At 39.7% G+C, this 27,464-nt stretch overlaps 1 protein-coding gene across 2 annotated transcripts; it reads right to left on the bottom strand.

Annotated features, from left to right (window-relative positions):
* Positions 1 to 716: 716 nt before the first annotated feature.
* Positions 717 to 7,878, bottom strand: pcgf1 (polycomb group ring finger 1). 2 transcript variants are annotated; one of them, XM_078260081.1, is made up of 9 exons: positions 7,774 to 7,878; positions 6,374 to 6,479; positions 6,078 to 6,230; positions 5,748 to 5,819; positions 5,450 to 5,555; positions 5,251 to 5,293; positions 2,668 to 2,754; positions 1,279 to 1,359; positions 717 to 899 (listed from the first exon to the last, which is right to left on the bottom strand). In XM_078260081.1, the coding sequence occupies exons 1-9, from the start codon at positions 7,858 to 7,860 to the stop codon at positions 849 to 851; spliced, it is 786 nt and encodes a 261-aa protein (XP_078116207.1). In that variant the 5' UTR covers positions 7,861 to 7,878; the 3' UTR covers positions 717 to 848. The 2 variants fall into 2 exon arrangements, with proteins under 2 accessions (XP_078116207.1, XP_078116208.1); XM_078260082.1 differs by having other exon boundaries at positions 2,668 to 2,751.
* Between the last annotated feature and the right edge of the window lie 19,586 nt (positions 7,879 to 27,464).

The raw sequence follows: 27,464 nt of genomic DNA, 5'->3' as shown, positions 1-27,464 counted from the left end.
GAACTCCACAACAGAAAGCAACTGGTGTCACTGCACATCAGTACACTTTTATAATTAGAAACTATCCAAAATATTGATTTCTTTCAAGTGTAAAAAGGTGAATGCAAGACCACATTATCATGTTGGTGCGTATATATATATATATATATATATATATATATATATATATATATATATATATATATATATATATATATATAGCTTGTATGCTTCATTTGATTTTTTTTTTAAAACTGCAGGGTAAAGTTGACGTATCATTTTCCTTACTCCTGTTAAATACTGTTTCCAAACAAGATAACTAATGTAACCATCTCTATTTGGTTGTAACATGCTGGTGGTTCATACTTCTTTTACCCTTAATATTAACGTAAAAATGCAACACATAACTGTTACTGTATCATTAATCACACTTTGTGACGTAATGGTTATCACCAAAAACCAATTCACTTTATCATTCATTGTAAAGCTTATGTGACATTCAAAGTATAAGAAACTACTGAGGCATTACAATTTAAGTTCAAATTAAATTAAACTGCAACAACTAAAAACATATTTCATTTTTATTAATATTATAAACCTTCTTCCCAACAGGGAGGATCACTCCACCATCCCTCATAGATACAGATATGCACACTCGCCAAGTGTTGTTTAGGTGTTGAGGCTTTTCTGTGTCTCTATATGCAGATGAAAACATACTGTAACCAAGTCATACAAACTTATATTTCTCATTTCAAATTTATTTTCAAAAATACAAAACAAGGAAAATAAGTATATGTACACAAACACTATTAAAATAGAATATGTATTGTACAAAATATGTACAGCTGTCCTCAGAGTGAAAACATGTCCTATCTGGTCCTTTTGTCCTTGATGGTGTAGTGCAGGACTAATGGTTGGGCCTAGGGGAGAAAAGATTTAAAATATTATGTGTGGGATGAAAACATTTAAAAGTGAGGTATATGTAACTATTAACGTCTTCCAAATAGATGAAAAACTCAAAAAAGTACATTTTTCATAATGTGTCAAATCCAACATTGTGCTACATGTGGTCACTAGACCACTGGATTGAAAATGTTTACTTTAATTTGAAATGATGTAAAGTTGGATTTGAAAGTGGAATACAATGATTTCAAAGTTATAAGCGAAATGTATTATTCGCTGTTACACATCTTCAGTGAGCTTTATCCTGATTTTCCAAATTAACAACAGTACAAAGAAAAGATGTGCAAGTGTGAAGGAATGTATTGTTGGCGCTAGTTAACAGTGGCTGTACCGTACCTTGCCAAACCAGTGTGAGAGCCATAACCGTTTCATGGTCATATGATCGGGCAGAGACTCGTTATTGAACAACATCTGGACCTATGGGGAGACCACACAAACAGATGTGAATGGGAATCTGAAAGGAGCATCTGCGATCATATTTTATATGAGAAACCTGTTTGCTGCTGGTAAAAGATGCGACGAGGAAGCAGAAACACTACTCCTACATGGGGGTGCACGCTCTTACTGGGTGAGCTAGAGGTCGCCCCGTAATCTCTAGCCAGTTTTATGAAAGCAACAACATTGCCTCGGATTTTATGGTCGGCACTCAGTCTTCTTGGTCTTCAAATTTTCACGATTTTTTTTCAAGTGTTTGTAGGTTGGCAGTTTAATCCACGGCGACATTTGATTTCACACAAATCCAGGAATTTGCAAAGTCTTAGCTAACAAGGCCTCAATAAATACTTAATAAATGACAAAGGAGCCTTGAATGTCTTTCTTAGTTGGACATTGCAGAAATTGGCAACAACAACGCACTGTTGTTCCTAAACTGACCACTGATTTAGCAACAGTCAATGTGTAAAAAGTAAAAGAAGAGTATGTGTAAATGCTCACTGACAGATGTATAATTATTAGGGCTGTCAGCATTAACGCGTTAATTAATGCTTCACGTCGTGCCTAACAGGCTACTATTTTGACCCTTTGCCACACCTTTACTTATCATCAAGCTGCCATACTTCCTCGTAACACATCGTACTGCTGCAGCAACACAATTCTGAATGGCGCTTGTTATTTTCCAAAACTCCCGGACGGCTCAGTAGACAAGTCGAAAGCCACATGCACATTGTGTAAAGCCAAATTAAAATATCACCAGTAAGGAAAAGGATAGGGATTTTTAGCTGGGTACTTAAGATTGTGCAATGACGACAGATTTACACATTGTTCTATAAGTAAATAAATAATAAACAAATACAAATCTTAAAGTCATAAAGTTCATAAAGTAACTTTCTTTGCATTCATTTGATTCCTAATCAAGATACACTGGTAAGAATTGCTTTCCACTGTTAATATGTACTTAAAAACAGTTCTGAAATGCAAAATAATAGAATTTTAATCATGTGATAAAACATGCGATTAATCGCGATTAATTATAGAAATTCAGCGATTAATCACGATTCAAAAAATTAATCGTTTGACAGCCCTAATAATTATCCAAGAAATATTTTTCTTCCACAACATAGCAGCTGTAGTTTGTCTTTTGCAGAGAGTTTATCACGCAGCTCAATAGACATTTCACACATTTGACTTCATTAGCATAGGTCAAATACATATTGACAAACCTTTAATGTAGTGTCATGTGTATCATAATGTCTTCTTTAATCGAATCAGTGACGATTATTGACTGACCTGGTGTTTTTCCACATTTAGTCGATGACAAAGCACTTTCCGTAGGTGTCTCACCTCCGCTCGGACAGAACAGCGAACAAACTTCTGCTGCGGAGACAAGGTCAAACAGATACACTGTCAAACTTCAGATGAGAAATATGAGCAGTCCACGACAGGTTGAAATCAAGAAGGCAATTCCAATAAATCATGACCAGCTGTACATTGGCGTTTATTACTCTAACTCGTGTGGCCATCCCGGGGTAAGCTAGAAAGCTTTCTTGTTCTCTTGATTTCTTGTTTATAAGGCAGGTTAAAATGTCCGATTTATTGCAGTATTTAATATGCAACTGTACCATGGAAACATATCACCCTTTTTATGTTTGGATTTGTTTCCCAGGGTAAGTGGAACCACCTGTGCTGGAAATAACTTAGTTACTGCTCAGAGAGTAGAAAGATATTTTTGGTTTTGTTGTTCAGATAATGTAAAAAGCGCGTCGGTTATAAATGTCTCTTAAGTTTTGCCTGTAACACTAGAAGTACCGGCTGATGTCTCTCCACTGCCGTTATTAATTTTGGCATTCATACATTTTAGTTTTTTAATGTCCATCCAAAGATCAATGTCACAAACTGTAACAGGGTGACAAAACATATTTCCAGCACACAAGAAGCGTAAACTAATAACAAGGTAAGCGCGTATGGACAGGGTGTGGCATACTCCTGTTAAATTTAGATTTACAGTGAAGGAAAAACCCAGCTTACTGCAGGACATTTTCTGGTCCCCACAGACTCATTACACACTCTTGAGCCATAGAGCTTAACTCCCCTTTTCCACCTGAATGCAGTGAAAGACAGTATTTCTTTAAAAAAAGAAGAGGAAGAAATGTATTTTACTGAATTTCCACCTCGGTAAAAACAGAGCATTATGATTGGACGTGCAGGGGAGAGAGAACAGCATGTAACAAAGGTTACGAGTGAAATTCAATTCAAAAATTGCCAGCCTGTTCTACAAGTTCACAAAGAGGTTAGAGTGAAACACAACTGCATACGCCAAGAGTCAGGAATGGAACCAATGAAGCTGCATTACATAAGGTAACATTAGCCACAACAATAAACATTTCTATTTCACACCGTGGTCAAAGAGGACATGGCTGGATGATGATAATGCCCTAACGCTTGCAGCAGTCACCAGATCACTTCACTAAAACTCCAAACTCACATCCGGCGTGTAACTTTGTTCAAGTTTTGAATATTCTTCTCATACTGTAAAACCAGATAAAAAGCCCCAAACAACAAGGCCGTGGTCTGTTTGTATAGAACTAGACAGCTGGACCACATGGAGTCAAATCTCTCATCGTCCATGGAAACTTAGGGAACTGACTGATAGCCTAGCCTGTCAAGAATCTTCTACAGAAAATCTGCTATAGTGAAAACATATTTAAAATCTTGATTTGAGCCCAAACTTGGATGAGAGACTTGCGTACCAAACAGGCATGTGTTAAACAAGGGTGCCCTCTGCTGGCTCACTGAAGTCTTTGCAGTGTATATAACTACGCTGGCTGGGCAGTGTGGATAATTAGCACAGTGGAATGACACGTTATGCATTTTAGTTAAATTGCTCCCCCAAAGATCTTTGTTCAAATGTTGATTCAGTACAATCCAAGCATTATACAATCCCAATTCCCTTGTTATACACACATGTCCCTCGACAAATGGGCCTGTCAAGAGGATCCAGCCACATAGGGAAAACCCCAGTTATAACTGACAAGGTAGGCATTTTTTTTCCAGGTTAGTGGGTTTGAAACCGCTTAACAAGCTGCGTTTGAATTGCCATGTTATGAATTTGTATGAACTGGCATGAGGAAACGCTGTAAGAATGAGCATACTATGACACTCACGCAGCCATTAAACAATCAATGTAAAGACGATTGTAGAACTTCCAATTGTGTTCAAATCTGATTTTGCTGTATGCTAAATAGTATTCAACATTTATCTTGCATTGTTGTTCTTTTATGCCACATTCGCAACAAAAGGAAAATAAGGGGCATTTTAATTGCCTGGTGCCCTGGTCAATTTGAAGCAAAGGCTATAAAAAAAGGTATTTGTTGGACATAAATACACGGTTGTGTGATGTTTGGATTGATACAATGTTTTTTGATCTTCTTAAGTCCTACCAGTCAGCACTAACAAACCCAACACTGAGTCAACGTCTTGGACATCTAGCCTCAAGCTGTTAGTCGAAAACACTTTTCTCAAAAAGTTTGGTTGGTAAATAGCGATACAAATAATATGCCTGGTGTATTTGTTCCACTTATCCCTGTCTCTGTGTGAGTATGAGGCCACCAGAGTAACAAGCTTTGAGGGCTGATTTCTGCTGCTGTTGCTGCAGATGTCATTGTGCCATGTATTTGCTTAGCAGTTAAGGGTAGAAAATTATTTGTTCGGGCTTCAGAAATGTGCCCCATAAGACGCGTTTTGCACGGTTGTGAAAACCTGTGAGCCGAGACGCTTTGAAAGCATCCATAACCAGCTCAACAATTTACACAGACTTTATTGAAATACAATGCTAAAACTATCTGGGATCATTTATTGGTATATATGACATACCTGGAGAGTAAGTTTTGTTTTATCTTTCCCAGCAAGCGACGAACTATAAAGACAAAACAGAGCAAACAGTTTTGAAAAAAAATGTTAGACGAGTACAACTTTTATGTGTGACACATCTGGCAGCATATTTTACTAAAGTTCTATCAGTCTTATCTCAAAGAAAAAAAATACACACAATCCACCAGAGACAAAAGCTCACCTTAGCCTTTCTAAACACAGCGAAACCTGCTCATCATATCTGTAGAAGTGGGCTTTTGAATGGTCGAAGCTTGTGTACGGTAAACCTGCAGCATCGGGTACAGCATCTAGTGAGAAGGAAAATACGCTTTTAAATGTACAAATCAAAGTACACAGTAATTCCCATGTCTTTGACAGGGGAAGGGTTGTTGCAATGAAGTCTGCCAAACAGAACAGCAACTAGCTGCAAACTGCAGGTCAGATACAGAAGCAGGTTACTAACAAACTTAATCAGAGACATTACTAAATCAAAGACTTACCATCTCCAGTCGGTTGGATGACTCTCTCTAACCCACGTGACTGATAAAATTCCTTTATTCTTTTGTCTTCACCTGTTCAAACATGAATGTGGATATTAGTCAAACATGACAGATATTGTGATAATACTTATTTTCAAATATGCTAAAAACTAGTCTAATGCTGTGCAGCAACACTGAATTCTATTTTAAACGTTTTCTCTTAAGCTATTATTTTAGATTTCACAAACGCCACACTCTAATTATTGACCCTCATGGGAACTTATGCTTTAGGTCACAACATGTTCGTAACACTGATACAGACAGCCGTGGGTTTTTTTTTTTTTTACGTACTTTCTTGCAGTCCAGGCACCAGTTTGAAGACAATGTCCTGCATCACTCGATCCAGTTTGAGGTTGAGTAAAGGCTGCGTTTCATGGATTTTGATGTTGCACATTGGACAATATTTGCTCGTTTGCAGGTATTTCACAATACAACTTTTACAGACTGTAAACCAGAAAGAAAGAGAGACATTTCATTTTCCCTCCGATGACTTCATCCAGCTAAACATGTATTCTTGTGAAAAGGCAGAAAGACTTTTAGAAGTTAGTAACAAAATCATTATTTTATCTAGCTCCGTTTAAACTCACATGTGTGCAAACACTCTGTAATAGTTGTGGCATCGATGAAGTAACCCGCACAAAGGTAGCAGACAATGTGTTCGTTCAGGTCCTTGATCTTCAACTTCACCTCCTCCTGTCAAGAAACAAAATGTGTTTTACATATTCTTAAAGTTTGGTATAAACATGTAATTATCCCCCAAACAAGGTTTAATGAACACAGTTCCTCTGCACTGCCAAGCTTTAAACTCAACGCAAACATCTCACCTGAAAGCAAAAGATAGATATTCTGTACAATCAAGATAGCTCAACAACAATGAAGTAAAAGCGAAAGCTAACTTACTTTGTGGAAATACCTAAAGCAATTTGGATGAGCATCACCTCTATTTTATGATATAAAAAAACCTTTGACAGGATGAGTTTAAACTCACTGTGAGTTTAAACTCAAAGTTGTGTTGAGCTGCTTTGAATGTTTGATTAATGTGTGTGTATTTGTAGTGTAGGTTTTTTTTTTTATATATATATATATATATATACACACAATGCATTATTATTATTATTATTATTATTGTTATGTCAGCTAGAGAATGAGCATCAAACTGCACAGAGCATTCAGCACTACATAGCTACTTGATTGCAAACTTCAATCCCAGAATATAGAACATTACTGATCACCATCAGAATCTGCTTCTAGTTGGGGTAAATAATCTGACGTTAGGTTGTAGTCCTGTAACGTTATCTGCCAAATGATGACCAGCCAAGACAGCTGACCCTGACCTTTGACCTCCGTGTGTGAGGAAGGCAGTAAAAACGTTAAGAAATGAGAAATGTTCTTACCAGGAGGGCCAATGAATTATCAAACTAAAACAAAGCTAATTTTCGACAGAAAAGTGGGTTCAAATTTGTTTTTTGGACTGATGGGGCCAGTTCACGCTAACGTCACACTTAAAAGCAAATTCAACGTTACTAAACAGACAAGTTTAATTGCAATAAAAACGTGCAGTGTTACCGTTAAACACAAACCAACTTCATTATTCAATAGGAGCGAACCCGCAGAGTGCAGCGGCCTTACCGTCCCAGTTCACACACATATCGCTCGAACTACAAGTAAACTTCAAGTCGAGCTGGTGAATACAGCTGAATATGTCGCATAAAACGAGCGAAATAACAGTTACTTCATAGTATTTCGGCACGCTGCTCCACTGTTGAGGCAGAACCGAACAACACGGGTGGACTCCCACCGTTCACGCATGCTCAAACGGGGCTCCCTTCACAGCGCTTCAGCATTGCTCCCCGTCTCTCTCCATCAGCGCCGCGGAGACGACAACGCTCTCTCGCTAATGCGTGTGTTCAACTCGTCTCTGCTGCAGTTTGACTCCCCGTATGTTTCTACCCCAGTGCGGACGAGCTCGAATAACATGCCCACTCACCTCGTTTCTTAGTGGGTCCAGTTTGTAGACGGACTGTAGTTGATTTCGGAGCCGCATCGCTATAGCCATTGGACCTTGCTCCGCCATCTTTGGGAATTGTGCTTACTTCCGGGTAAACCGGACGTGGCATTTTCTGCAAGCTTAGGAGGCGGGTAAAATGTCTTTAACTGTCTATGGTAAAATCATAGATGGGTAAAATATGAACGACAAAAAAAAAAAAAAAAAAATTGAATTCAAATTAGAGATGAATAAGAAGCCACCAAAAAGAAAACATTTTTTTTAATTTTAAATATAGGCATAGTCACGCTCACTGTATGCAGGTCTACATATTTCCTTGACTCTATTTTCTAAAAAGAAACACAACATGCTGCACTTTTTACATTCAAAAGAGAAACTTGTGTCAAGTGTGTGTGTGTGTGTGTGTGTGTGTGTGTGTGTGTGTGTGTGTGTGTGTGTGTGTGTGTGTGTGTGTGTACATTTTTCTCTGTAGCCTATGCAACGAGAATGCATAACTGTGGCAGATAGACTTCCTAGCCTACTATAAAAGGACAGGAAAAAGTAATTTATATGTGGATTACAATATAGCCTATTAAAAGGTTTAAATTGGTTATCCCCTCCTTTTCAAGTTGTTTTTAAACCCTCAACAACTTCTGTCTTTGAATTTCAGCCAATCTTATCTTTCCTAATTAATGGTAGGCAAGAAAACAACACTCTACAATGTACCAAATAGTACTGCTATTAATTAAAAAATGATTACTGCTTTGAAGAGGTTAAAACACGTCCTTAAATATATAACAATTCATTTTCCAGAGAGAAGAACAGAGCAGCTGTAGGATTAGCTGTGTTCACCTACTTGTTAGTCTCTCCTCTTGGCAATAGAGGGCAATGCAGGCACACACTTCAGTCAATCGGTTGCAGCCTTAGGCATCTGCTGATATTTATGTTGCATCAAGTAAATCAATGTCATTCAGTCATACATGTACTCAGGGGTTTAATGTAGGCTATAGTTGTTGAAAAGAAAATGTCATTAAAACTTCAGAATTCACTACCAACCTCTTGTTCAGTGGGCCAGGCCTTTGAGTCTTTACACAGTATGTGCTCACACAGCCTCCATGTCTTAAACCAGTGTGGACTGTGGCATTATATTGCTAATTCATTTTCACTTTTTCCCATTACCAATCTAAACCCACTCATGGATCATGTAGGCTGTACAGTTGTATACCGTACTGTATTGACATGGTAGAAGCCTGCTGGTAAGATACACCAATGTAGGCTATTTGGCACTGGCCCAGATTTAAATTATGTTGGCAATGATGTTGTACCACTGCTGGTGTTCAAACCACATCATTGGGAAAAGAGTGCTAAGATAGCACCATACCTGAAGGTGTTCCAAGATAAAAGGTAAAGTGTTGGAAAAACACTGTTCTACCACAATCCTCAGCAACACTCTGAACACTCTGAACTCAGAAAACGGTGGGTCTTGTAACCGAATCCTCTGACATCTTGAGACCTACAGTACTCAGGCATCATGGAGGGTGGTCTACTGCACGCAATCCCAAGCCTGGTAAGTAATGTCAGACACTGTGATTTGGATCTCATTAATATCTATTAAGCAATGTACATATAGTTTCAAAAGATAAATCAAAAGGTGCTGAAACCAAAATCCTCTTGAAACAACAACCACAAAACCACATAACAAGACAAAAAGGAGGCGTAAATATACACATGTATTTGACTTTCTTAAAAAGTGTGCTCATATTTAACAAAATGCACATTAAGGATTAATATCAGCTAAATTAGGTTGAAATGTATTTGTTTCATAAATAAAACAACAAAGCTAAACTGAGTTTAATTGGCTTTACGTATCTAATCTTTGCAGCAGTAACCTTTTCAAGAAGAGCTAGTGACTGAAGTGTTTGAACCCCCCCCCCCCGCCCACCCTCCCACAATACTGTTTGGGAGTTGAATGAGTACTTCTCTCCCCTCCATGAACAACAACCACAGAGGGGCTCTTGAGAAAAGAATTAAACCATTGGCTCAGTGGCCAGCAGTATAGGTCTGTGGTTGTCCTGGGCAGCTCTCAGACCTATGTTTAAATATATGTGAATATGAAGTAGGGTGTTGAAATGAAAGAGTGTGTGCTCCGCAAGCATTTCCCTAGATAATTATGTGGCTTATGTGGGACAATATTTAAATCAACAGTTTGTATTGTGTTGTACTGTATTTTTGGTTTTTATTCAGTCTCTTGCAGCGGTGAGAGGTCTTATGCTTTTATCGCCTTAATATGAGGTTTTTACTCAGACGTGGGCTAGAACCAGTTTATTTTCCCCCTAATTACTTACAATTATTCAATCATGGGTAGAATAAAAAGTAAAACTTTGTGGAAAAATTCATTTTCAAATGGGGAAGAAAACGTATTCTTGGTTGTGTCTGAGTTGCATCTGAATTAGCTTCTACCCTGTTTCAACAGGGCGTCGTATTGGTATTATATGTGGAGGTCTCCCTGATCCCTCCCAGAGGGCTTCCAACCTGTGGACCACCCAAAAGCTGCCGTCCTAAACAAAGACTCGCCCTTCATTCATTCTTTTGTAATTTCCCAGTGTAACGGAATGACTGGCAAGTTTGTCTTATTCCAACCACCTCAGTGAGTCTGTAGCAGCCAAAATGGCTATATGTGAAAGCCATTTATTGAGACTGTTAAATCTGGCATGAATGCTTTGTGTATAATGGGTGTCTATCATTGATAATTAAGTATCATAATTTCTGATAAATATTACTTAAAAAATGACTAAGAACTTTAACCAATGCCTTACAACACTGCCTTTAACCACTGCTTTATACGGGTATGTGCAATACAACATCCTACAAAGGATAATTAATTCTTGAAAATGTTCCCTTTTCCATTCATCCTTTTGTGAGAGAAAACTTGTAACACCTTGGGATTTGTTTTCTTCAGATGAAAAGACAAGCACTTGCCAATGAAGTCCAAATCAGATTCAGCCAATCTAAATTGGAAAAAAGAAAAGGCACAAGCAATATATTTTCATTCTTGGCAGCCTTTTTTAGTTTGAAGAGCCGTTGTGATCAGTCTCGCTTCACCGAGCCTTAATAGTCAGGCCTTGTGTCCCCTGCTGTCTGCCATTTCCTCTTGCCATGTAACATCTTATCTGCTGGGCCTGCGAGGTCACTGCTTATCTGATTGACAGGGCTTTGACTCCACGCAATATCCAAATAACCTGAGGGCCTGGAGGCGCAGGAGGATCACAGCATGATCCAACGGTCGGGAGAGAGTGAGTGAAGAGGTAAAAAAGCCGACTGGAAGGGAGAGGATCAAGACGAATCCAAGCCTTTCATTTGTTGTCATTATTTCATGTCAAAATCATGGACAATAGAACCCCTTTTTTCTTGGAGAGTCTGCAAATCTGCCAGTTATTTCTCCTGTCCTTCAACTTTTATTGGGAATGATTAGTTTATCTGATGGATCAAACACCTGCCAGGACTACAAAGACAGTGCTATTATGAAGAATTTAAGGATTATTGAGGATATTTTTCATTGAGAAATGACAAACCTCTTCTCTGTATCTGTCCTTAGGTTGGACGTTAATTAATGCTCTGTGAATAAAAAATCTGTGTTATGAAATCATGCATGAGGAAACTCCTTTAAACCATGAGGGTCTGAATCAACTGAAAACTCACTGAGCTGATAGAGACCCCATTTACCTCTGTCCTGGACATCCTGTGCCAAAACAACTACACAACCACCCTGCTACTAGAATCTACGGTCCGCCATGCCAAAAAGGAGGCCACCATCCCTCTCTCTTGCTCTCCCTATCTCTCTCTCTTGCTCGCTCTCTCTCTCTCTCTCTCTCTCTCTCTCTCTCTCTCTCGCTCTCTCTCTCTCTCTCTCTCAGAGCAATCAGAGCATGCAGGGGTGGACTGCAGCTTTTGTCTCTTTTGCACCAGCAATTGGCCGCCAAGTGGCAAGCTAATGACGAGAGCCCTCTTGGAATGACTCCAGAGCAGTACAGCTTGCGCTTCTTGATGGGCAAGGGCATAATGAATGATGTAGGGCAAGCCCTTAGGCCTCCCCGTGGCACAAAACCCCAAATCCCAATATAACAATCTGAATCACTTCAAATGCAGGATAAAATACATGCACAGGAATTTGTCTCGATCATAACATGATGCCAGGAATTGCTGACAGAGTCACAGAATTGCATAGCATGCGCTGACAATATATGGCAATATACAAACGGGTCAAATACAGAGTAAAAGAACAAAATACACAAGATAGTTGGTGTGTGTGTGTGTGTGTGTGTGTGTGTGTGTGTGTGTGTGTGTGTGTGTGTGTGTCTGTGTGTGTTTGTCGGATCTAGCTATGCTGCTTGTTGGAATCTATGAAACTTTAGAGATATCCGGACTTTTGCACTGGAGTAAACATGCAAATAATGAAAACAGTTCATGCTCATAGAGATCTGGCACTTGCTTCAACAATTACTCTTTTTGTGTTGTTGTAATAGAACCTCTTGCAAATGAAATGCATTTAATTTTACTCTTAAAATAGAAATGTTCACATTTCCCTGCCTGTTGGAGTAAGGATGCCTAGAAAACTGTAGTCCTCAGTTTAGATAAGCTAGAGGCCAAATAATGAATGACAAGATTGGAAGATGCTGAGATAAGACAAGTTTGCCAGCAAGAACAAGTTGGCCTGCCTGTGTCAAAGAAAAGAAAGCTCCGTATTAAATCTTATTAATGTGGCACAACAGAGCTTTGTCTGTCATCTATTGAATTTTCATTAATCACGTGCGTGTGTGCAGCTTAGTGGAGAGTGTATTTGTGTGCTCGCCTGTGTGCTCGCCTGTGTGACTCGTGTGCGTCATGTGCACACATATGCTCACACAAGATGCAGTGATCCGTGATAACTTTCAAGTGTCTCAGTTATCTTAGGATTATCTGAGGACTTTTCTCCACAAGGGGCATGAAACATGAGCCTTTTATTGTAAAACAATAGGAAACATTTAAGGATGATGGTCTGTGGAATTGATGACTCCCAAGGCCGAACCCTTGAGCAAGACACAGAACTGTTTCAGTTATACATCCCTGCATTTTCTCAACCTCCCTACAATATGGTGGTGTAGACTCTCTATCTTTCTCTCTTTATCGCATGCACACACACACGCACACAGTCATACTAAGATAAGGTGATTTGTTACGTATGCTCATAATCCACCTACGTATAACAAAAAGCAAATCATGTTATTTATGGATCAGGGTATGTTCATAGAATTTCAGTAGCTTTGGTAAGGATATAATTTACAATAAACCATATAATTCTGATTATCATGATTGCTCATCTCTCACGTGATGTGACCAAAATGTTACAGGGCTTTCTGAGTCCATTCATGCAAGATTCCCAACTCAACCTGCCCACACTTATCTCTCTTTGAAATGTAAGACCCACAAAGAGGACAGGCACACTTGCTCGTCTTGTCGTCTGCTGTATCTGCTCAGTGCAGGGAGGTGCACGCTCGCTTATCACACAGCCATCTTATCTTCATGGCCATTTAAGAGAATAAGGGTAAAGGCATAACAAACTCAGCAGAGAAGAAGCGTCGCCTAAATCCCAATGAAGGATGCAGGCTAGGCGAGTGCCACCGTTACAGGCTGTCTAGGCCAGGGTTAGACCGATATGTTGGTTTTTGTCAGTTAAACTTGTAATAAATCTGACATTATTTGCCAGTTATAAAGTATGATGAATATTCCCTCTTCACAACAAGATAAACAAGTAATATAATTGTCTTGATTATTTAGTCATATTTTATTAACTGTTTCAAACGGCACGATACACATTCCACTCACTGGTGGTGGTGAAAACATAGTTATGGACCAGCAAAAAGCAGTGAAAAAGAAGAATTTTAAAAGATACAGTAAAAGACAGTTGAGAGTGAACTGGAGATGAGGGGATGACATGCAACAAAGGTCCCCAGTTGGACTGGTGGATATATTCATACAAAAGACAATGCCATCTAGCTACATCCACATGCCCAAGACCAAGACAATCTGTAAAAGGATATTGTTTCCCCCTATTTGGTCTGCACAAGGTTGTCTTTTTTATGCTGTCTACACAAATATCGGTCTTCTTCAACTGTAACTCGGTCGACTGTTTAAAACACAGCTCTGTAATACCAGTTTGCAACATCCAGATAAATGTACATCAAAGCATTGTGGTGATCCAAGATGCCTCTGAATATGCCGTGAGCCTATGTGTGTGTGTGTGTGTGTGTGTGTGTGTGTATTTGTGTGAGATAATGGCAATCCTTTGATGCCCAAGGGTGATTTGGTTCAAGCTTTCTGGCGCATTATTTCTCTTTTGGCCTCCTGTAAAGAGCTTTGATGAGGAACCAGAAGAGAAGGCCCTTATTGCCTGCACTTACTGTGTCAATAATGGAATTGTTTTGGAGACTTCACCCCTGTCTCATCTTCTTGCCTTCCAGCCTCACATGCAGGCAGTCTTTCATCTATCTTTGCTATCTTCTTTCGTAGCATGCAACTGCTGAGATCGCCAACCCACATCGCCACCTCTTGGAGGAAGCAGAGCTACCGTATCTGCACAAGTCGCCTTGATGACGCTCAGCGCTCACTCTCAGTGACACACACAGGATGGGAGCTGATGTGTGTGTTACAACAGCGATGCTTTGAGCTAAATGACACAATGACAATGCTAAAGTTAACCAGGTATAATGTTTACCATGTACATTCACAATCATAGTGTTGCGTGATAGCATGATAACATTTGCATATCAGCAATAAACGCAAAGTAGAGCTGAGGCTGATGGGTCATTAGTTTTGCAAGTATTTGCCCATAAACCCAAGTATTGGACAAACAAAAATAATTTGGACCTGATGGTGCCACAAGTGAAAGTCAAGGAGTCACTGAAGTAATTACAATTCATCCTGAGGGGGACTTTAATGTTTTCTTTTCATTCAACAACATCAAAGCAACAAATCATGAAGTGTAACCTGAGATAAAAACAATATTGAAGATACATGCTAATTTTCAATGATGGGTTTAAATGTCCACATTTAAAACCAGCTAAAATATTTCTTTCCTTAGTTCTAGGACACCATAATGTGCACAAACCAGAGCCCAGTCATTAATTCCTTCTAAAATTAAGAATTTGTTAAAGGCCATACATTATTTTTCAGGCTCTGCTAAGAAAGCGTCTGCTTCGAGTAATTACAGGGAATCAAAGACTAAGTGGTGTAAGATCAAAGGAAGGCATTCTTCTGTAATCCTGGGGTGTTGCAAATCTTTTGTAATCTGGATGCTGCACTCCACCACTGTTTGACATCTATTTACTGTATAAAAAGGAACGGTGCCATCAATTATGGGCCTGCTAGTGCTGTTGTTTACTTTTGTCAAGCCCTGAGTGCGGAGGCTCGCTTTGTGAAATATAGATCTCCCCTCTCCCCTGTTTGCTCTCCACAGTCGAAGGTGTGCTCTCTTGCTTGCCCTTGGCTTTGGGTTGGGGGTTTGTCTGGCTGCTTCCTGGTCTGGGATGTAGGCTGAGAGATTAAGGGGGATAGAGTTTTGGCGGCTCTCAGGTTTTGTATGTTTGTTCAGTGTTGAGATGTGGAAACTGACATGTTCCTGTCTATCAACTGGCTGCAGTGGCTGCAGTGGCTGCACGACTGGCTGCACGATTTGCATCGGTGCAATGCACATGAAAAAGGAGCAGTCGATAATTGGGATGTTAGCATTAAACTGTAATGTGTCTGATCTAATCTGAAATACTCAAATTCGATCGTAATCTCTTTTTCCTTCTCTTTTTATGCTTTCTAGTTTGGGATGCATGCATTTTCCAGAATCTAAGACCGTTTACAGAGAAAATCGAAAGCATCAGTTGTTTCAGCAAATGCTCACTAACGAGTTATCTTTATGTTCAGGTGACAAAGACCTTTTGTTCGTCGGGAGCATAGAAGGAAGTAGTGTGACATTATAGTGCCAAAAAGTCCACTGAAATAGGAGGTCGTGTTGGGAGGTTCCTTGTCACGCAAGACCATGGTTCACTTTTGTTTTAAACTGACAGTAAAGGGCTCCTTAATCTTGAAAAAGCAGCAATCTAAACCTCAATCATGATCTTTCCATAACCCTAACCAAGTGGTTTTACTACTTACATGCACTTGGGTTACCTGTGGTTAATTTGGACATGGATAACATGTTGTGCAGTCCACATGGATACAGTTTCACCAGAGTTACATTATCACTTAAGATGTGCCATTAAGTTAGAGTAGTTAACCAAATATGCAGTTTTTGTATAGAGTCAAAATGTCCAACTGGAATTTGTTCAAGTTTTTTCTCTTTCTATCAGTTTGACTGTAACTAAGAAGTACAGTACATCAGGTGGTAAGCTAACCATTATACTATCCTTTCATAGAAGTCACAATTACCTTTTACCTTTGTGTCTTGTTGAAGTGTCTTTAAGCCCTGGGGGACTTGGATCTTTGCCACGTCATTCCCATCTCTTATCTGTCTCTGAGAGCAGAAATTCCATAAAAAACATCTTAAAAAGAACACGTTGTCTTAAATGCAACCATATAATCACAACATCCTGTGTTCAGATCTAGTCTCTGATCCTTGTTGCATGTCATCTGTGTCTCTTTAAATGATCAAATAAACTCTTTCCTTTATTTGATATAAAACTGTGTTCGTCACAGAATGATACAGAGATCAAAAGACATCTGATTTGAACCAAGCCTCTGACCTGGAGTCAGACTTAGCGTACCTATTGTCTGGTCGTATTCCTTCGCTTTAAGGCTTGGCCACAGATGGTAATTGTGGAGGTTTGGCGAGGACAACCAGTCCAGTGCACACATTTCCCAACTAATGGAGAATTTGTGAGTGAGAGCCTTTAATTTTCCGATTGGTGGGTGGATCAAAGATATGATATGATTAAAGAAGAACAAACGCACGCTGATCCATGTGAAATGAGTGGACAAGGGATTTTTTCAGAAGCATTACTTGTTTTGTTGTATGTACTCACCCTCTGTGAGGACTGGCTCATATTGAGACAAGTGAGATTATAACAAAAAGGGCTTTTCTCAATGGTTTTGAGTTATTGAAATGTATTTTAATCTATTTTTATATAAACATCATTGTATTCTGTTGTTAATAGAGCTAAAAAAAACATGATTCCTGAGACAGTGACAGCTATTTGGGTGTAATAAGATCATTAGGCAATTAACTAATGTTACATCAAGCTATCAGAAATACTGTAATTACTGTAGTTGCCAGTTTTTAGGCCAGTGGGTCTCCACCTTTTTGGCTTGTGAAACTAAAGTGAATTAATGCTTAATTGTGACAATCACAGATTATTGCGATAGTGTGGACATGATTGGTGAGCAGTTTAACCAAAGACTGATTTTTCTTTCTTACAGCCATAGTGCATAGTTTCTGTCTCCCCCATGAGGAATTCTACCGCTGTCCTGCCATACCATGCATATGTTTTTAGTTTTTTTATCAGTGAATATTGACATGCACTGTCACATGTGAATCTGCTCCTCAGAAAGTGAGCAGGACATCTTGTGATCCCACAAAATACTCACTTAAATGAAACTCACGCTACAGTTACTGTACTCATTTTTGTATGTGAGTTTCGAGTGAAATGTTGATGATGCCATGCGTATAAATCATAGTTCCCTGGTTTCATGCCTTATGATTAAGCATTTATCTCTGATTTCTAGCATTGGGTAGTTGGTCGTATTCCAAATTACGAGTCTTTACAGACAACAAGAATGATACATTAACTCATCCTTTATCACTAAACTTAAATCATGTTACATTCCTATTTAATAAGATCCATAATCAGCACTTCTGCTGCCAGAACTTTGATAAGACCAGCCAGTTCGCTGAGTAAATCTCCTCGACTGGGCGCTGAATCATCTGTAGGTGGTCTATTCATGTCAGCTCTTCACCAAGACTCATCTTCACTGGCATTTCTTTTTCATGGTGAATTCACTTGAGTCTGTGAAACACACAAACACACACATCCCACATATGTGGTGGTGCTGACCCAAGAAGACAAATCAGAAAAGCCTTGGGGCTCGGCCTGCCCGACCAAAGAGATGAGGTCATCCGACAGAACCAAATTTTCCCTCAAATTGCACCTCTGATCAGCGCGGTGTTTCCTGCAACAATTACACTGACCCCAAGTCCTCATTAGCAAATAGTGTGGAGGGGGGAAAAAAAAGACCACTTGGTTTGTGAAGAGCAGGATGTTTAGTTCAGAGAGAGTTTTTCTATCCCTTGTCTTTATCTCGCATCATGTCTTGAGGCTTCTTCTCAACATCCCCGTCTGATTAGTAAGTCTTGGGTTCTGCAACATGTGCTGGACGTCTGACGATGAGAGTGCTTACAGTAAAGTGGGGGTCATGGTGCCACATCCCTCACAAGAAGCCAGTTTGAGCTTTTGACAAATAGACTGATTCCAAAAAAGATTTCTGGCATTTAAAAAAAAAAAAACACCCACCATTAGGAATCGATTTGCAGACATGAAAGTCAAGCTTTTTTAAAGTAGTGCATTTAGGTTCTTAGCTATTTTGGGGTCTAAACTTCTAAGAGTTATACTTCTAATCGCCTACTGCATATTTCTTTCTTTCTTTCTTTCTTTCTTTCTTTCTTTCTTTCTTAGATTCCTTCAAAATTAGGGACTTGCTGAAATGTTACCTCATATTGCAATGAATCTACAACTCTGAAAACATGCTCTGAAAGCATCCAATTAGGAGGCTCGTATTTCTCCTTAACTTGGTGCGCATACACTCACACACAAAGACAAACACAAACACACACACATGCAGACTCTTTTAAAAGACAGTATGCACCTGGCATCTTGGAGGTCAGATACAGGACAACTACGCCATTGTGTGTTTCTTATCTTTAAGCCGAGTTGGTGCAAACCTTCATATCCACCACAGGATAAACTGTAATAACTTTGGTAATCCCTAAATTAAATTCTAGTGCTATCATCATCTTAACATTTCAATTTCATGCTGCCTTTTGGTGGCATTAATTAAAACAAAACAATATTTTCAGACAGAGAAATTAAGAATAATGTACAAAATTGCTTAAATCACAATATCCGTCAGTATTGTCATCTTAAAATAGTGATCACTCCGTTTTTGTCATACTGAAACAAAATTAATGAGCAAGTGTTACTACAGCCACGTCTTGTTTGCAGAAATATATGATTTTAGAGCTGACTACAAGGTGATTTGCTAAGATGGACAGTTTGGCGATGTAGGAACTTGATTCATCCCCAAAACACAGGGGCCCTCCAAGCTAGAGCTGGAAATTGTTATAATTCATCCGTGCTGCTCCAGGCCAAAAGCTCCCACTTGAGTCAGTATGATCTACGAGTGTCCATGAGCCCCAGACACATGTAAATGTACACCAAACTAATTGGTGCCGCAACAGTCAGGGGTTTTAAATCAACAGTTATATCACCTGTTGTTTCAAACAGGAGAAGGGAGAGAAGAAAAACACCTTCTGAGATTATTTTATGATTTATTTCAATTTCTCAGTTTTATATGTATTTGACTGTGTGCCCTGTTTGATCTTTGATCTGTGTTTTTCCAGGTATTTCAAAGTGGAGATATATACACCGTATTTTTAAGTCAATATCCTCTTGAATTATGAGCTTTTAAAAAGGTTATTGTAGAGTAGATGAAAGGAAAGACAATGATATACTCATGGCTTGTCCTTGCCCACTAGCCTGGATGCCAGCCAAACTTAGCCCACAACATTTGAGGTCGGGAAGTTCGGTCTGGACTTGATCCGTTGTGGAGCAACTATGCTCGAATCAGAGCTGTTTGGACCAATCAAATTGTCAGGGCGGGCTTTATACGATGATGGACAGATGATCAACAGTAACGTAATCAACCACGTCACCAAAGAGCGCTTGGGTTGTATTTGTTTACAGCATAGATGGCTTCCGCTGGAGAATTGAGATGTGTAGATTCCGTCTGTTATAGAAGATATCGACAGCGCATTCATTTTAAAAGAGGAACAGAGAACCGCGATCACGTATGTATACACTTTGCCACACACGTCCGCGCGACACGGAAACTGCCGCCTCTGCCTTTGCTCTGTGGAAGCCTGCCTTTAACTTGCAGCTTCTGTGACGTCTGTCTCCGTTGCTCTGATTGGTTGGAGGTCTATCCAATTGAGTGTAGAGGCATTTTCTTTCCTGGTTCGGTTGAAACACGCCCCATAATCACAGCCCAATGGAGCAGCATCAGACTCAGATTCTGACTAGAATTTGAGTATGATGAGGGCTAGCCTATGATATCAGGCTACTTACCCACAACAAAAACACAATTAATGTCTCCAAACAAATGTTTATATAGTTTTATTAATTCAAACTCCATAGCCGTGGGGGTGCATGAGGTTTTAGGTGGTTAAGAAAGACATTTTAAATAGCAACACAACAACAAAGACAAAAGCAATTGCTGGAAATGTTGTGGCTCTCAGCGTCGGATACCGAAGCAAAAATCACCCTTCTGTGTCTATATGGAACGCACCGGGCAGAGCAGCAGCTCGACCGTGGCGCTGTAAGATGATGTAGTATTAAGAGAGATAACGGTCGCGAGCAGTATGAAAGACCGAAATGCAGCGTAAGGAGGTTGGTTGGGGGGGTGGATAGGTCTAACAACACAGGACTGTCACCCAGGAGACCTAGTCTGGCTCCGCCCTCCTACATACTTCCGCTCAATTTTCATTTTCCTTCAGTACACCGTCTGGGATGCGGTCCAATCAGCGAACAGAGGGAGTGACTGAGAATGATGACGTTGAGGTCATGCGCTAGTTTGAGTTGTAGTTCCGTAATGGCGGCGGAGAAAGATGCGAGCGAAGCCATTCGGTCCGTTGTGGCAACGCTGCTGAATATCCAAAAGTTAAAGCCCGAGCAAGAACAATCTTTGCTGAGTTTTGTTGGTGGCCATGATGTTGTGGCCCTCCTCCCCACGGGGTTCGGGAAAAGTTTGATTTTCCAGCTCGCTCCGTTAGTGGTGAAGGAGATGGCTAAGGCTAACGCTAGCGATGCTAAGCCGATAGTTGTTGTCGTCTCCCCTCTTGTTAGCCTGGTCCTACCAGACAGTACATAGGAGGGTGGAGCCAGGCTACCAGAGTGGCTCTGGTCAGATCCAATAGTTTTAAACTTCAACAGAGTACCCGCCTTCAAGGACGTTAACACTTGTCATTAGAGAGTGGCCAGACTCTCTGTACAAATGAAATGTACGAGAGTCTGGTAGGACCAGGCTACAGGAGGCCTGGGTTTGTGTCCCGTTCTTGTCCCGTGTGTTAAAGAAATATATATTTTATAACCCCCACCCTCCTAAACTTAACTCTCCTATTCTTGTGCCACGGCTACCAGTATGCAGGGAAGGACTGTGATGCACATGCTCTATGAACACAATAACGCAGAAGCCTTATTGGGCAACTTTTATTGTATTGAATGAGGTGCCATATTTGAAGATAGCTTCTCTGAATACATCCACCGTTCTAACAAACACAAGACAGAATGGGAAATGTCTCAACCTGATAACTCTCCACCTCTTGTTGGTCTTCTCATTCTTCTACTCTTCTTTTTCCCGTCGTCAGCTGGTTCTTTTTATTCTTAACCACAGCAAATTTACTCTAACTCATAATTCAGAATCATTCATTGCAGCAACCCACCATCAAGCACTGATAAAACAGTTTTGACATTCAAAATATTTTGTCCTTCTCATTACTGCCTCATTGTTCGTCTCTTACAGCGTCATTGTATCAAAACTGTCCTCTGACAGAATTTGACCCAACAAAGTAAAAGCCTGTCAAACATAGTATGCTTTCATTTATCTTTACTGTGCAAACTTGACACCATACCTCAACTGTCATATAAAAAATGGGTGGGGATAGATTAAATATTTGACCTTTGCTAAAGAAAATATTAAAATATTTCTGTCTGTGGCTGTTATGCTCATCAGAGAAAAATAGAAACTCTCAGTTTGTTTGGATGACGTTGAATCTAATGTCCTCGCGGTGCTCTTTGATGTCAAAAGTTTGTGTTAGCGTGCAGAGACAGCTAATGCAGCCCATACCTGAACTTTACCTGAATGAAAAAACATGTTGGAGAAGTTGTCTGCACAGAAATGATCAATAAAGTATTATAAAAGGCAGACACTGACAAGGGATTGTAGACTGCATGAGCTCTGTGTTTAACTCAGCTGCTCTTAGTTGATATGCACAGTGAACTCTCAACTTTACCTTCATTCTCCACTTCAAAACACTGAGTCGCATATTGAGAAGAGATCCCTCAGTTAATCATCCTTAACTAAGTTAGCTCTTAGTTAAGGATAGTGGTGATGGCGCAGTGAATAAGACACACGCTTTTAGTGTGGGAGATATAGCAATTGTAAGTCACTTTTGATAAAAACGTCAGCTAAATGACATGTAATGTACTGTAATGTAACTAGAATCAGCATCATATATTGCAGTCTCACATTTCCAGACAACTATAAAGTTCTAGTTTACAAATGTTTTGTGACTTAACATTACTGCCAACTATTTTCCAAATCATACATTGATTTAGGATTTTTTTTTTTTTTTTTTGCTTCATCAGACATCATACGTTTGCATTCATTTCAATACAGTATGGACATAAATAAGTCTTGGAATGCAGTTTTTGCAAGGTTATGTTACTGCTCCATGATAATGCAGTGCAGTATGTCAAAACATTACTGTGCAAAAGCAGGAGCAATGACTCATTTTGTACTCAGGCCAAATACAAATAATATTGATAATTTTGGGGCAATTCAGACAATCTTTCCCCTCTTATAAAACCCCAAATCTGTTATTGCTGAAATAACCTGCTTACTAGCAGCATCAATATGGGTCAAATGGGTGTGGTATTTGCCAGTTGGCAACAACGTCGGAAACATTGTCATTTTTTCACATCTGCAAAGGCTAAAACATACATCCTGATCCCCAGCATGAACACATTTTCCTCATCTTCTTTGTCCTCCGTCTTGTCTTTAAGTAAGGGTGATGGAGATCCTCATTGGCTTATGTCAGTTACCATTTTGCAGTTTTTGGCCAGCCTAAAACAGGCCTTTCAAACCAAGTCTCTCCAAAAGTCAAGTCACACGCCAATATGTAGCCAGGATTTCATGCAGAAACACAACTATGAATGAGAATTATGATCTCACAGTTATTTCATGTCACTTACAAAGAAATAAAAGATAGACAAAGTAGTTAAAGTTTATTATGTCTGAGGCCCTGAACTCTTCTGTTACTCACTGTGTTTTTGTAAGCACTTCTCCTTGGTGAAATATACCTGGCTCCTACCAAACAAATGCTGGCAAATGTTTGACAATTCTCAGTAAGTTTTCTGTTCCTGCATTGCTTTTTGACAGTACAAATGTTCTCTGACACAAACAATACAAATTTCCAAATGAGTTGTCACAGTCAAATGCATATGCCATGTTTCAGTCAATCATCTTGTCCAACGTGTAACCTTACTCCTACGTGGCAAGCTGACACCACTTTTGCGTTCTTTCAAATTGTTTTATCCTTTTCTGTACAACTGACACATCAGTTGACTGGTACGCTGATCAGGTATCTTTGCACATGCTCATGCTTGCTCCCTGACACACGTTGAAGCCGACTTGCCAGCAGAGACAGTGGTGCTGTCACTGCAGACACCTGATTAAAAAATGTTGCAAATAGTTTGCAAGCAGATATGTGCTGGCTCGTTGGCAGAGTCGCAGGGCTTTTGTGGGTCAACAAGAGGCAACTGAATCCAGGGAGTGTGGAGACGCAGGGAGAGTGAAAGGCTTCCATGCAAAGGTAGACTGAGAAATGTGTGCACAAGAAAATATGTACACAAATACATGTGCGTGTCTGAGACATCTCATGATTCTTAACAGAAAAGGAGGATATTAAATGTCTTTATTGTATAAAGAAGAATTCCGCACTTTTATTCATTCATTTCAAACACTTTCTCATTATTTTTAATGACAGAGGGTAGGAACAAAAACACATTTTTGTATTATTACAAAAGGTTGAAATGCATGCTTTTGTAGGTGTACAGCAATACAATGTATTTTCTCGCTCCTTTCATTTAATACAAATGGAAACTGGTGATTGAGTGCTTTACTTGATTGATTCAGATTTTGAATTATGTATTTAATTAAATAATTTGGGGAAGTCTACTCGTTTTATTTCTTAGCTGTGTCCAGCTTTGTCTGTTACACAAATTAAATAGCTGACCCAACAATGTCATAATTAAATAAGTTAAGTAAGTTCTGTCTTCTAATTAAACGCTACAAGACGATGAAGAACTGTTTCCCAGCTCTGTTGTGACTACAGCCGCCCTGTTGTTCTCCGCTCAGATGGGGGAAGAAAATCAGTTGTCTGTTTTGGGGGAATCACACTCCTGCAACCTGGCAAAGCCAAACGAAGGGTAACGGTCTCGCGTCTCCATCGTCATCCCAGAGAACAAACATTTGTACAACGCCTGGGAAGATGATATCCAATGCCACCCAAGGACTTAACAAATGACTCAATAATTCTGAGCATCAAAGCCGCAGTGTGCAATGTGGCGTCTGACCTGCGAGGTCGCTGGACTCCATGACATCAGACCCAGTATCACGTCATGGTCAACCTCAGCCCCTGAGTGCTAATTAAAACCAGACAGAAGGATCATGGACAAAGCTCAGGGCATTACCATTCATCACTGAGCAGCTTAGTTTGTTTATTTGCAGATGTAGAAGAGAGAATAATAACAGATTGTGCAAATTAGAGGAAAGAAAACCCAAGGGATATACAAATTAACAAATAAAAAGGTGGGTAAACTTAGTGTAGGAGGTTTCACCGTCTGCTACATCCCAGTATCCCTTCCACAGTCTCCTCAGCTGATTACATTGCAGCGCTGCACTCCAGGCTCCTCTCTCATGTGACCCAGCGGTCCGTGAAGTGTCATCAACCTTTATGAGAAGAGAACAGAGGCCTAAAAGCTTGTACATAAAAGAGAGCATGTTTGCTTTGCTGCCTTTAAATGGACCCAGCACAGAGCAGTGGAGAGAAGAAGAAATGAAGGAAGAGAAATGGAGTAAAACAGATGCAACTGATTCGTGGAAGATCAACAATAAGCAACAAGTCCTCCCTGTGCTTTTAAACATGAATTAATGTAGATTCCAAGCGTATTTTAAGTCTGTCTGTGACGCCTCGACTCACCGGCGTGGTGGAATTTCGTAGGGGTGTGAGAATCTTGCTGTAATGGGCATTCCAGCGCAGCAACATTACCACTATTTCCCAACAATCAATCATGTCAGTGTGCTTCAGGGGGAGAAAGAGTAAAAAGAAGCTGAAGGAGTCTGTCTTCTGTGTAACGTGTTACTATAGGTGGTATTTAAAAAGAAAAACTGTTTATCTCATGTAAAGTAAGTTGTCAGTGATATCAATCTTTATAGATATGTATCGCTCCCCAGTTGCTTAAACTAAATGCTATTTAAGGCAAGTCTGAGAGGTGTAACCATGAAGGATAAATACATATTTTTACACAAGATAACCAGTCTAATACCTACAGTACACCCTTATACCCTAAGAAGTTATCTTAAGCTGTGTGACACACATAAATCAACGAGAGGGAGCATAACACTGCCAAGATTAGGAGTTTAACTCCTTCTGTGGCCACCCCTTTAAAAGAATGTACGCAACCATGGTGCTGCAGTGTGTTCTGGATCCAAAACTGCAAAGTAAAGCTTTTCTAAAGATAATGCCAGTGACGAGAACTAATAAAGGTTTGCAGAGAGCAGCAGTCTTCCTGTGTGACACGTCTATGTGACATAAAGGCTACTTTACTGTTTGTGTCATGCAGAAACCATCCTAAACTGTGACAACTATTACAGTTTTAAATGGATACAGATAGAGGACAATAAAAAGCATAACTTTGACTTTATGCATAACTTGCTTTTGATGACCACCACCCATTTGGACACACAATATGTACACACCCTCCTGTTGTATATCAGAGAATTGCTACACTATGAGCAGAGCTGAAAACGATATGAATTTTCCCCATGCTTAGATAAACATGTAGCAATGCCCTGTTTATATCATTTCTCCTGCTCATCATCATAACAGCCAGCCACTAATAATGTGTAATTTCATGTAATTTGCTGTAAATGACTTGCATGTTCAAAAAAGAAATTGCTCTATACCCTGCATTCAAAATCTGAAAACCAGTCACATGCAATACTTCCAACTGTTAACAGCCAGATTTTGTTTGTTAGTTCTTTTCATCCAGCTTATTTTTTTTTTATTATATTTTATCATTGCATATCATCTTATCTCGTTTTACTTCATGAAAGCCATTCATTTTTCATTTATTCATTTGTTTTTTGTCTATTTGGTGTTCTAATCTAAATCAGCTTAAGCAAAAGTACTATAGAAACATACGTAAGGGTTACTGCACTTGAGATATTTCTTCCTCCAAATTTCTTTTCTAAAAGCAGAACCGTCTGAGACCAGTGAGGATATGTCATGATCCCAACAAAGCAAATACACTAAACTAGGGAGGACGAAGCTACTCAGATGTTTTGGTGTGACCTATTTAGTTTTCTCCAGGAGGTTTCAATAAGGCGGAACATTATGCAACTCCTAAAAAGACTAACCTTCTGGCAGACTCCTTCTGTTGAAACAGATAATTACATGACAAACTTTCATTGACCCTTTGCTGTTTGAAAAAAAGATCATCATCTGTAAGTGTGTGTTTGAGGGCGGTTGCAGAGTGGAAGCATTGAGCTGCTGGGCAGCTCCTGACTATTTGACAGTGACACTGCACATATGCCCATTTTGACATCGCTGACGGCCGGCACATGTGCTCCACTTGCCGTCAGATCACGTTCGATCTAGACTTGGAAGGGAGGTGGATGATGTTGTGAAGCAAAACAAAAGGGCGTTCACTGCCGTGTTCCACACATTCTCAGCTAATCAGGAACTGCCCTGCTTGGAGACACAGTGTCCACTGAATAACACCATGCAGTAATAAGGTCACCAAATTAACTAAAGCTGGAATGAAGAAACTGAAGCCTTTTCTTATCCGTGACCAACAAGATTAGAGGGCTTCCACTCAACATACAGTTTGGGTCACTGGAGGAATCACTCAGGGGCCTTAGCTGTTGGACACAAAGAGGTTTTTGAAAATTTGCTCCAAAATTAAACCATGCCTGCTGGCGAATGTACGTCCATGCGTACATTATCCATGCACTTATCCTCACGTATGTTATTCATGTAAAAAATTACAAAATTAGTAGTTACGTCTTCACTACGCCCACGTGCGCATAGTGATGACCTAAGGTGGGTCGCTGGCCACTACTTTATGACGTCATGTACTGCCTACTGTCATTTTCTCCATCAAATACAATAAGAATACAATAGATTTTTTTTAGCATGCACCTATCCTCTTAGTTAGTTCATTTATATCATCCCTGGCACAAATAACACCCCTTAAATGCTATTGTCATGAAAGCACCTGGTACACAAAGTCACTCAACGATCTATGAAACTGTTTACATTTTTACATTGTGTGTGCATGTAGGTGGTTTACTTTGAAAGGACCAATTTGAGTTTAAGAGTGAAGAAACTTAAGAAA

The sequence above is a fragment of the Sander vitreus genome, chromosome 10 (assembly GCF_031162955.1).
Source record: "Sander vitreus isolate 19-12246 chromosome 10, sanVit1, whole genome shotgun sequence".
NCBI classification, from domain to species: Eukaryota; Metazoa; Chordata; class Actinopteri; order Perciformes; family Percidae; genus Sander; species Sander vitreus.
This window is presented reverse-complemented; position numbering and strand designations above follow the sequence as displayed.